We start from the raw sequence: 12,760 nt of genomic DNA, 5'->3' as shown, positions 1-12,760 counted from the left end.
CTCTAGAATTTAGGAGATTGAGAGGGGATCTTATAGAAACTTACAAAATTCTTAAGGGGTTGGACAGGCTAGATGCAGGAAGATTGCTCCCGATGTTGGGGAAGTCCAGGACAAGGGGTCACAGCTTAAGGATAAGGGGGAAATCCTTTAAAACCGAGATGAGAAGAACTTTTTTCACACAGAGAGTGGTGAATCTCTGGAACTCCCTGCCACAGAGGGTAGTCGAGGCCAGTTCATTGGCTATATTTAAGAGGGAGTTAGATGTGGCCCTTGTGGCTAAGGGGATCAGAGGGTATGGAGAGCAGGCAGGTACGGGATACTGAGTTGGATGATCAGCCATGATCATATTGAATGGCGGTGCAGGCTCGAAGGGCCGAATGGCCTACTCCTGCACCTAATTTCTATGTTTCTATGTTTCTATGACTAGTGGTGTATGATTGACCTGGTCAGTGAAATTCCTCGTATGTTGCAAAACATGCTATATTTAAGAGGCAGTTAGATGTGGCCCTTGTGGCTAAAGGAATCAGGGGATATGGAGAGAAGGCAGGTACAGGATACTGAGTTGGATGATCAGCCATGATCATATTGAATGCGGTGCAGGCTCGAAGGGCTGAATGGCCTACTCCTGTACCTATTTTCTATGTTTCTATACTTGGCAAATAAAATCTGATTCTGATTCTGAATTCCAAGACATGATGACCAGGGGTTAAAGAGGATCAGATTTATAATCTTGTCATGCCACAGTTATGACAGAACTGAGGCATTTTTAAAATGGTGTAAGCTGTTAAATTGGGCACAGACCAAGACCGAAGAGCAGATACTGTGCTTGTATTGACATTATTTGAGTGGTAACTGTTCACACTTGACCATTACACCTTAGTATTCCATTGTAGTGTGTTGGGAGATTTTATTTATGTCATCCCAAAGGAAACAGAGCTTGGTTTTAACATCTCATACATAATGTAGTAAAACACTCCTACAGCATTTCATGGGACCATTAGCAAACATAATTTGACTATGAGTTGCAAGGAGGCGTTAGTTCAAGGAGATTCATTTCAAGCTACTGCTGAAGGTACAGCTGCCCATAATGATGTATTTAAATGTATGGCTGCTCAAGAACTCATCGACATCCTGGAGTGTTCAAGTCAATAATCACTAGACCAATTACCAAACTAGTCGGCAGGGACAAGTTGGGCTGATGGGCCTGTTTCCATACTGTATCACTCTTTGACTCTTTGAGTATTTAATTGTCACATGTACCGGTACTGGCAATGGAACACCAGAATTTTTACTAGCTTGTGGTTTTTCAGGCCCATTAATGTAATGACACATTAAAAAGTACATTAATCACAAATACAATAAATTAATAAGTAGGGATAAATTAATAACACTAGGTAACCAGGCCATAATAATGTGAAACTGAAGTCTGTAGTGCAAAACAAAGTACACAGTAGACCATAGTTGCTGAGGTAGAATTGTGGTTAGAGTTGTGCAGTGTTCAAGAGCTAGAGGAGATAACTACGATAGGGAGGACAATGATTTTGAAACAAGTGTTAGATTTTTAAAACTAAGGTATTACTTAATTATGTGCACCTGGAAAAATACTGTAGGTCAGCATACTTAGAGATGATGAGCGAATGGGGTTGATTCACTACCTATGAAAAGTAGCAACAATGTAGTGATTAAAACAACAGATATATTCAATTTTCATTTCTGTCATACTTAATGAAGATATTGAATAAAAATGTATTTGAAACCAGAACTTTTGTAGAAGCCTGTCATATAAGACAATTTAATATAATTTCCATGAATATTTTAATAAAACTCACATCAAGCAGTTGTAAAGATGCCATTTAATGATATGGCTCGCGGATTTTAAAATTCCTTAGGCGGATTTTCATTTTTTAAATCTTAATTTGAAAGTTGATTTTATGTCTACGGCAGAAAACACAGAATTGGAGTTCTACCAGCCCATACCATGTTAAAAGATTTATACTGAAAAAGAAATTTAAACATTTAAATAACAAGAGCTACATAAAGATATATAAAATTGTTAAGTGATGTAATAACATAAGAGTTAGATTATTTAGTAACTGAGGCAGCAAAAGCAATTATTTCCCAATATCATGAACAGAGTTAGAAATGGTAGGAATTCTTCTCTTATTCCGTAGATAAAGTCCATACAAATCATCTTCACATGGGCCAGTGAGAACGTTCTGCCTTGTAACTAATGCAGTTTTGCACGACGGATACATTACAGAGCCCCCAGGCCAGAAACTTCTGAAGTGAGCCTAAAATGCAGGAACAAAATCAAGAAAAACAGAAAAGCAAAGTACTTCTCAACCTTGTAATTTTGTTGAAATACAATAATCAAGTGCATGATTCATAGGCTTATCGAGATGGTATTTTTAATAAGTACGAACAAAATTCTACTATGAACATTCACAACAAATTCTCAAATGAACAGGTTATTAACAAGCTGAGACTTTGGGACATTAGTTCCAAATATTTATTGTAATATCTACAAACAAAATCAACCACTAAAATAAGCAACACAATAACAACAGGTCTACCTCTAAAGTATAAATTTGTTCAATATTGCTAAAGTTGTGGAGTACTCTAGAACAGTATAATATACATTGTAATATTCATTGACCAACACCACCATATACCAGAACACATTTTAAAATGTCACTTACTAAAATGTCTCTTTTCTCTCCAATACATATTCAAATACACACAATACTGATAAAGCTTTACATATTAGTCTATAGAATGCAAAGTGAATGGTTATGACTGATGAATATTTGAATTCAGAGAAATACAAATATTACATTACTCGTTTTGTTCTGCAAAATTAAATTAAAACAAAATAAATGGGCAAAACAAAACATTTACTATTAACTAGCTCCAACAGATAATGACCAGCTATTCGGTGAGATTTAATTAATCAGTGAATTAATTGAAATTATTTTCAAAGTGTATTATTCACAACTTAAGCCATAAGCCCAGTCATAATGTGAATCCAGGTTCTTTCTAGTATGTTTTTGGAAAAATATCCAGGTCAATCTGTTGGCTTATTCTGCATTGGTTATTTTTTTCTTTTGATTACTTGCACCCCCTCATTTTTCCCTTCAGGGAAATAGCATTTATTAATATAAGAAATGCCACAGTTAATGTCAGAAAACTATTCAGCTTGAATGCATCTCTGCTGTGCATTACACTCATTATAAAACATATCTAATTTTCACCCTGTTGAAATCTGCACCAATAGGTTAATGCTCAGTTGCTGAAGATGGACATAATTTTCAATACTGTAAAAACTGTTCTATTTGCAGATTGCAACTCACTTCTCTATGCTTTTTAAAGTTTCCCATCTTCACCATTTCTGAAGATGTTGCCATTGAGGGACCTGCAGGCCTCTGCTGCACATTGTCAACATGGCAGATCTTCACACATTGAAGAGAATGCTAACAGGCTGCCTAACTTTTGAAAGCCTTGCATTTCAGTCCTATGCACACGCCTACGTCTACATTAAACTAGGATATGTTGGGAAGCAACTCAAAGCAGCTATGGGATGATTTCCATTTCCTAAACCTTGGACAACTTTAACACTGCCTAATCCATCTGAACTGATTTAGCGGTGTTTATAGACCTTGACATTTTGTAGTTTAGGCTGACTTTGCCACCTGCCCATCCCACATTTTCAAACACATTATCTATTGGTTAGATAGATCTTCAGGCAGCAATTCTCCAGAGAACCGACCTATCTAAATTCCTGCTCTAACTTTCCAGTCAACACTGTATGCAGAACTAGAACATTTTTAGTGAAGGAGATAGGTGCACTTTATACTTGAGTTCAGGGACAAGAATGGTACATAGGATGAACTTATTCATATGAGCGAGTAGTTAATGGTAATTAAAACGGTCACAGGCCACTCACAACCCAATCCCACCTCAAAGCTTAAAGGGCCTGTCCCACTGCGGGGATCTAATTTGCGAGTTTATAAGAGTTTAGGAGATTTTTAAAAAGTGTCATGGTTTTGTTGTATCTCCAAAGTAGAACACCTCCTACGACCTCCTTCGACTATGTAGAGAACCTCCTGCGAATATGTAGAAGACCTCCTTCGATCTCCTTCGACCTCCTTCGACTATGTTGAAGACCAGCTACGACTAGCTTCGGGAAAATTGGACACCGAATAGTGGAGAGTGAAGACGACCACCTTCGACTACCCTCGACTATACTAACACTATCTACGACTACCTTCGACTACCTTTGATTGCCTTCGATTACCTACGAATAACATGCCAACCTACTACGACCTACTTCGACTAAACTTGCGAGTAAAAAAATATCGATTTTTTTTCCATGCCGACCAATTTTTACTTGCGGACAAATTTCAGCATGCTAAAAAATACTCCTCGACCAAACTGAGGCCTTGAGTATGCGGGAACTTCTCTCGAGCATGAAGGAGAGTAACATAGATCTCTACGACCACGTGTCGACCATGCTTCTAGTTTGACTCAAGCGCAAACACTTCTAAACTCGTAAATTAGGTCTCCGCAGTGGAACAGGCCCTTAACCAAGGCACTGAAGACTCCTATCAAATGGACTCTCAGTGCATCTGAGGGCAATATGTGGATTAACTAGATTTGGCTAATTCCACAAATCATTCAATTTTTCCATGCCTAATCCTGTTTGGTAAAGTTGGGGCTGCACCGCGATTTCCTTATGATACCTGCTGTCAGATAACAGCAGTAAACAGTAGGCAACAGCAGTGAACATTAAGGAATTTAAAATCTTCCTTATGATAGCAATGCTGCAGTACAAATGTAATGTTATGTTTCTCACTTTACTTCAAAACCATGGCACGTGCTGGTTGGTGTGTTCTAATATCCATGTAACTGAGGAACGAGCGAGTGATGCAAACAGCTGATCATTGTCAGCATCTCTTACAAGGTGATTTATTGTATTGTATTGTATTGTATTCAAATTTATTGTCATTGTCTCAATTAGAGACAACAAAATGAATTTTCCCTACAGGCAGTATCATAAAAATAAATAAATAATAAATAATAAAACATATTAAAAATAAAATTGAATTAAAAAAAAGAAAAGCACAAACACAGAAAGTCCACGACACAACATAACACAGTGGCACCAAGGTGAGGAAGGCACCTTAGTCCAGCCAGCCTCCCCTCCGATCTTCCCAGATGTTCATCCGTGGTCTGGGCCTTCCGAGCACCCGCAGTCGCCGCACTGGGCGGCCCGATGTTCAGGCCCTCACGCCGGGCTGGTGGAACGCCGACGCCGATCCCCGACGGTGAACATCCTCCTCCTCAGCGGCCCGGACCTCCTGATCAGCCGCCTCCCGCAGCCGGAGTCCGCAGCTCCCGAGTCCGCAGGCCGAGCCGGGCGGAGTCGCATGACCCCGCGTTGTTGATCAGCGCTGCCCGCGTTGGGAGCTCCGCAAACCGCAGCTCCATGATGTCGGTGCAGCAGGTCCAGCACTCCGGGCTCCAGACGGCGATCCCCGGTAAGGCATCGCCAGCCCCGCGATGTTACAGCGCTGTCCCGCCGCTGCTGGAGCTCTGGTCGATCCCGGCAGGAAAGGCCGCGCCAATCCAGTAGGTAGGCCGCTGGGGGGGTGAGGACGCGACTCGAATAATAGTCGCGTCCTCTCCAGGAAGCGACCGAAGGACGGTATCCCCCTTACCGTGCCCTCTTCCCCCACATAAAGACATTTAAAAAAACATAAAAAACACACTTTAACATAACTAAAAAAAACAAAAAAAACAAAAAAAACAAAAAGATACCGGGCTGAAGGTGGAGGCTGCTGGCACCAGCGCCACTGGAAGTACAACAGTAACAGGTTTAATACATGTAATTAACTAATATGGCAAGTATAATGAAAATTCAGATGTTTAGTAATCATGAATGTTGATGTAAAATTTGAATCGTTTCTCACATAAAATAACAAAGAGAAGTAGGAAAAGGCAGTTTGGCTTCTTATCCATTGCTCTGCTATTCATTAAGATCGTGTTGATCTTTAACATCAGACTTGCTTTCCTTCACTAAATCATATCTCTTGATTCCCTTAATATTCAGAAATCATTCGATATGTATTGAATATACTGAGCATCTCAGCCAACTTGGGTAGGAAATTCCGTATATTCTCTGGCTGAAGAAGGTTCCTCTCATCTTCTTTGCATTGCCACTCTTTAGTCTGAGAATTCTAGGTACCCAGGGAAGGGCACATGTTAATAAGAATCTTGTACTTATCCCAGACTGTTAATCTCTCCTCATGCTGATTCCGAATTTCTCCACTTGATAAATGTTACTCATACCAAGAATCAAATGGGGAGCCTTTGGGGCATTTGTTCTATCACAAATCTATCCTTTCTTGTGCTATATCTGTACACTATATTTCACATGCAATCTCATCAGGGCCTGATACAAGAAGAACAAAGCATCCCTACTCCGGTACACAAATTCTCTTGCAATAAAGGCCACTTGCTTTCGAAATTGCTTGCTGAACCTGAATCTGTATACAACGATACCCAGGTATTTCTGTACACACTTTCTCAATTTTACAGCAATTAAAAAATACTGGACCTTCATAAATGGATGACCTCACATTTCTCTACATAATAGTCCATCAGCCATGCCCATATATTTAATCTACCTAAAATCCTCATGCCACTCTAGCCCAAATTTACATGAGCTTTATATAACCAGTATCCTGGGTATGTTCTCCTTCTCTGCACACTGCCATTTTATTCAATTTCCAGTTCTTTTCAGTAAATAGGATGGTAGTACACAAAAGTACACAAAGTGCTGGAGTAACTCAGCAGATCAGGCAACATCTCTGGAGAACATGGATACGTGATGTTTTGGGTTGAAACCCTTCTTCAGACTGGACGGTAGTAGTCTAAATAGATATGTATGGCAAAAGTTGCCATTGGAGTATAGAGTCTATGAAAAGCTCCCCACTCACAGGGTATGAACGTTCTATTCATTGAGCATCAGTGCAGTAGATGTGTTGCTACTACAGCAACGCTTCAGTGCTGTCTGTGTGGTGCTAACAGTTTCTCTCTGTCACTAAGCGGGTTTCCCCCTTGCACTTCAGTTTCAACCCAAATCCCAGAAGCATGCTGGCAGATGAAATGTAGTATAGCAATGTGCGGAGTCATACATTTTGGTAATAAGAATAAAGGCGTAGATTATTTTCTAAATGTAAGGAGAATCCAGAAATCAGAGGTGCAAAGAGACTTGGGAGTGCTGGTGCAGGACTCCCAAAAAGTTAATTTGCAAGTCGAATCGGTAGTACGGAAGGCAAATTCAATGCTAGCATTTATATCAGGAGGATAAAAGAAGAGATGTAATGCTGAGGCTCTATAAAGGGCCCGTCCCACTTACATATCCTTGGCACACAAATTACGCGACATCGTCATCGTATTGAGGCGCATGGGTATCGTGTGGCCGCGCGGGTCCGGTCCCACTGAGAAGAGCGGAGGGGTATGTAGTTGTGCGCGACAGCACGAGGCTCCGAAATTTTTGTAGCTAACTTCGCGCGCCAACGGGGGGGGGGGGGGGGCGGAAGAGGAAAGGAAGAGGTGGAGCCAGTGGGCTGAGGGAGAGATGAGAAGGGGAGGAGAAAGTAAGGACTACCTGAAATTAGAGAAGTCAATGTTTATACCGCTGGGGTGCAAAATGCCCAAGCGATATATGAGGTGCTGCACCTCCAATTTACAGTGGTCCTCACTCTGACCGAGGACAGAAAGGTCGGATTCGGAATGGGAGGGGGAGTTGAAGTGCTGAAGTGGGAAGGGACGAATTGACCAGGGAGTTACGGAGGGAGCGGTCTCTGCGGAAAGCAGACAGGGGAGAAGATGGGAAGATGTGTCAAGTGGTTGGAGGTAGCGAAAATGACGGAGGATTATTTGTTGTACGTGATGGCTGGTAGGGTGGAAAGTGAGGACAAGGGGGACTCTGCCCTTGTTATGAGTGGGGGGATGGGGAGTGAGAGTAGAGTCACGGGGTATAGAAGAGACCCTGGTGAGAGCCTCATCTATGATGGAGGACGGGAACCCCCGTTCCCTGAAGAATGAGGACATCTCCGATGCCCTGGTGTGGAACACCTCATCCTGGGTGCAGAAGCGGCGTAGACGGAGGAATTGGGAGTAGGGGATGGAGTCCTTACAAGAAGCAGGGTGGGAAGAAGTGTAGTCCAGATAGCCACGGGAGTCCGTGGGTTTATAGTGGATGGCGGTCAGAAGTCTATCCCCTGCGATGGAGATAGTGAGGTCAAGAAATGGTAGGGAAATGTCGGAAATGGTCCAAGTGTATTTTGTGCCGGATGGAAGTTAGTGGTGAAATGGATGAAGTCAGTGAGTTGTGTGTGGGTGCAGGAGGTAGCACCAATGCAGTCGTCAATGTAACGGAGGTAGAATTCAGGGATAGGGCCACTGTATGTCTCGAACAAGGATTGTTCGACGTACCCTACAAAGAGGCAAGTAATGGGAGTGATGGGATTGATCTGAGATCAGGGGCAGATTCAATTAGCTGAATGGTTGCCTTTTATAATACAAGACGATAAGAATTCAAATTATTCTAGCCATTCATTTATACTAATGAACTGCTATGAGATATATCCTGATCTACCTTGATCCCTGCACTTTAATCTCAGTATATCTCATTCCAAAGAAAAAAACTATCTGCGGCAAACCTTCCTCCGGACTAAAATTCTCCAGCTTTGCAATACTTTGTAAATCTCCTTTCGTCCTCAATAGTCCAATCCAATTCTTCCTGGAACTAAATTATGAGCAGTGTCCTGTGACTTGATTAGTGTCCCGCATAATTCGAGGATTCTTCCACAGAAAGTATGGAATTGTTCGGCTACAACAGGCCCAAAAGCCAACAACCAATCAGGCAATAGGATGTTGACTGTTGAGATAATTTTCATTTCAGCTGCATATAGTCGTAGAGTCATACATGATGGAAACAGGCCCCTTAGCACAACAGGCTGACCAAGATGCCCCAACTACACTAGTCCCACCTGCCATATTTGGCCCATATCCCTCTCAACCTTTCTTATCCATGTAGCTGCCAAAATGTATTTTAAATGTTGTTATAGTACCTGCCTCAAATATCCCTCCTAGCAGTTTGTTCCATATACCCACTGTCTGTGTGAAAAAGTTGCTCCTCAGGTTGCTATTAAGTCTTTCCCCTTAAACCTATGTCCTCTAGGTCTTGATTCCGCTATTCAGGGTAAATGATTCTACATTCACCCTATCTATTCCCCTCGTGATCTTATACACTTCCATAAGATCACCCCTCAGCCTCCTGTGTTCCAAGGAATAATGTCGGAGCCTGATCAACCTCTGTCTATAGCTTGTGTCCACTAAGTCCTGGCAACAGAAAATCATAAATATTCTCTGCATACTTTCCAACTAAACAACATCCTTCCTATAACAGAGTGACCAAAACTGAAAACAATACCCCAAATGTCACCTCAGCAACTTCTTGTACAATTGTAACAATATCCCAAATTCTATACTCAATATCCTGACCGATGTAGGCCAATGTGCCTTATTGACAATCCTATCTAATTGTTACACCACTTTCAAGGAAATATGTACCTGCACTCCTAGATCCCTCTGCTCTACAACACTTCTCTAAGCCCTGCCATTCACTATGAACTTCCTGCCCCGGTTTGACTTCCCTAAATGCAACACCTCAAACTTATCTGCATTAAACTCCATTAACCATTCCTCAGGCCACTTGCCCAACTGATCATGATCCTGCTGTAATTTTTGATAAGCGTCTTCACTATCTGCAATATTACCCACATTAGTGCCATCTACAAACTTACTAATTACTAATGCCTTCTACATTTTCATCAAAATCATTGCGATAAACTATAAGCAGCAATGACTTGACCTACCCAACTGTTTGTTCCTGTTCCCCTCTTCATTTGCAGCTTAGAGATGGCTAAAGTCAGCGCTCAGACTGCTTCCATCACCAACCCTGTTGAGCTGAACATGAACCTCTCTCAGGTACACAAAATTGCTGGAGGAACTCAGCGGGTGCAGCAGCATCTATGGAGCGAAGGAAATAGGCGACGTTTCGGGCCGAAACCCTTCTTCAGACTGATAGGGGGTGGGGAAAGAAAGAAGGACAAAGGGAGGAGGAGGAGGAGCCCGAGGGCGGGCGGATGGGAGGAGACAGCTAGAGGGTGAAGGAAGGGGAGGGGGGGAGGGGACAGCACGGGCTAGCCAAATTGGGAGAATTCAATGTTGATGCCAAGGGGACGCAAGGACCCCAGACGGAATATGAGGTGCTGTTCCTCCAATTTCCGCTGTTGCTCACTCTGGCAATGGAGGAGACCCAGGACAGAGAGGTCGGATTGGGAATGGGAGGGGGAGTTGAAGTGCTGAGCCACCGGGAGGTTATTGCGGACTGAGCGGAGGTGTTCGGCGAAACGGTCGCCCAACCTACGCTTGGTCTCACCGATGTAAATCAGCTGACATCTAGAGCAGCGGATGCAGTAGATGAGGTTGGAGGAGATACAGGTGAACCTTTGTCGCACCTGGAACGACTGCTTGGGACCTTGAATGGAGTCGAGGGGGGAGGTGAAGGGACAGGTGTTGCATTTCTTGCGGTTGCAACGGAAAGTGCCCGGGGAGGGGGTGGTGCGGGAGGGAAGTGAAGAGTTGACGAGGGAGTTGCGGAGGGAGCGGTCTTTGCGGAAGGCAGACATGGGGGGAGATGGGAAGATGTGGCGAGTGGTGGGGTCACGTTGGAGGTGGCGGAAATGGCGGAGGATTATGTGTTGTATTTGCCGGCTGGTGGGGTGAAAGGTGAGGACCAGAGGGACTCTGCCCTTGTTGCGTGTGCGGGGATGGGGAGAGAGAGCAGTGTTACGGGGTATGGATGAGACCCTGGTGTGAGCCTCATCTATGGTGGCGGAGGGGAATCCCCGTTCCCTGAAGAACGAGGACATTTCCGATGCCCTAGTATGAAATGTCTCATCCTGGGAACAGATGCGGCGTAGGCGGAGGAATTGGGAGTAGGGGATGGAGTCTTTACAGGGGGCAGGGTGGGAAGACGTGTAGTCCAGATAGCCATGTGAGTCAGTGGGTTTATAATGTATGTCGGTCAGGAGTCTGTCCCCTGCGATGGAGATGGTGAGGTCAAGGAATGGTAGGGAAGTGTCTGAAATCGTCCAGGTGTATTGGAGTGCCGGATGGAAGTTGGTGGTGAAGTGGATGAAGTCAGTCAGTTGTGTGTGGGTGCAGGAGGTGGCACCAAAGCAGTCGTCAATGTAGCGGAGGTAGAGGTCGGGGATGGGGCCCTGGTACGTATTGAACAAGGATTGTTCAACGTACCCGACAAAGAGGCAGGCGTAGCTGGGGCCCATGCGTGTGCCCATAGCTACGCCTTGGGTTTGGAGGAAATGGGAGGAGTCAAATGTAAAGTTATTGAGGGTGAGGACCAACTCCGCTAAGCGGAGGAGAGTGTCAGTGGCTGGGTATAGGTTGCTCCTCTGGTCGAGGAAGAACCGGAGGGCTCTGAGGCCATCCTGGTGGGGGATGGAGGTGTAGAGTGACCGGACATCCATGGTGAAGATGAGGGGGTGAGGGCCCAGAGAGTGGAATGCGTGGAGGCGGCGGAGAGTGTCTGAGGTGTCTAGAACATAGGTGGGGAGGGATTTGACCAAGGGGGATAGGATGGAGTCAAGGTATGTGGAGATGAGTTCGGTGGGGCACGAACACGCAGAGACAATGGGTCTGCCGGGAGAGCCGGGTTTGTGGATTTTGGGGAGAAGGTAAAAACGGGCCGTGCGGGGCTGGGGAATGAACCTCTCTCAGTCTGCTACCCCTACCTCTGGCACCGACCCCCAAGGCACCCAATTAGTCACAGGCCTCCGTCTGAAAAACAACCTTCCATCATCACTCTCTGCTTCCTATCACTAAGCTAATTCTCTATCTAGTTGGCTAGCTCTCCCTGGATCCCATGCGATCTACCAGTGCAACCTACCATGCGGAACATATCAAATGTCTTGCTGAAATCCACACAGCCGATGTCTCAAATTCAAGCATTTAATTCACTGCCTGGCATAATATGAGTAAATGACTGTAAACTGCTTTTACTGAATTAGACTGTGTCTTTTTATTTTTCCTCTGGAGGCTGAGTGACCTTAGAGTTTTCTAGATCATGGGCGGCACAGGTAAGGTAGATAATCATAGTCATTTCCCACAGGGTAGGTAAGTCTAAAACTAGAGCGCCAAACGGCATGGTAGACATAAGAACACTTACAATGTTAAAAACATATATTTAGACAGGTCAAACACAAACAAATGGCATTATCTTTGACAGGCATCTTGTTTGGAATGGATGAGTTATGCCAAAGGGCATATTTCTGTGCTATATCACGTATGAATCCATCAATTTAAATCGTCTTCCTATGTCAATGGTAGATTTTCATCTTTACTGGCTGGAGATATAAAATCACATGACTAGAGATCAAATAAAAGACAGGGAGTATTACATACCATAACAGTTTACCACTAGATACAATAATTTAAAGATAATTTGACAGGTTGGATTATTGTTCATTCCTCATTGTCTGGTTCATCAACTCCTCCACCACAGGCAGTTTACCTCTTATTCATGTTGCTGCTTGAGTTTTGATGTTCTTAGAGACTCTTTTGCGACAATGTACCCATGCAACTACCACCTTGGAAGTGGTCTTTC

The 12,760-nt window shown here is 43.7% G+C and overlaps 1 protein-coding gene across 2 annotated transcripts in view; it reads right to left on the bottom strand.

Moving 5' to 3' along the window:
- Positions 1-1,765: 1,765 nt before the first annotated feature.
- LOC116991260 (poly(rC)-binding protein 3-like) overlaps positions 1,766-12,760 on the bottom strand; it is a 169,397-nt gene continuing 158,402 nt past the window's right edge. For both annotated transcript variants that reach the window (XR_004416729.1, XM_033049742.1), the window contains one exon: positions 1,766-2,291. Coding sequence is in view for 1 of the 2 variants with exons in the window: in XM_033049742.1 (XP_032905633.1) it covers positions 2,255-2,291 (37 nt within the window). In the remaining variant the exon portion in view is untranslated. The remainder of the gene's footprint in view (positions 2,292-12,760) is intronic.

The sequence above is a fragment of the Amblyraja radiata genome, chromosome 2, assembly GCF_010909765.2.
Source record: "Amblyraja radiata isolate CabotCenter1 chromosome 2, sAmbRad1.1.pri, whole genome shotgun sequence".
Classification (NCBI taxonomy): Eukaryota; Metazoa; Chordata; class Chondrichthyes; order Rajiformes; family Rajidae; genus Amblyraja; species Amblyraja radiata.
Note: the sequence above shows the minus strand (reverse complement) of the source record. Positions and strands in the feature narration are given on the sequence as shown.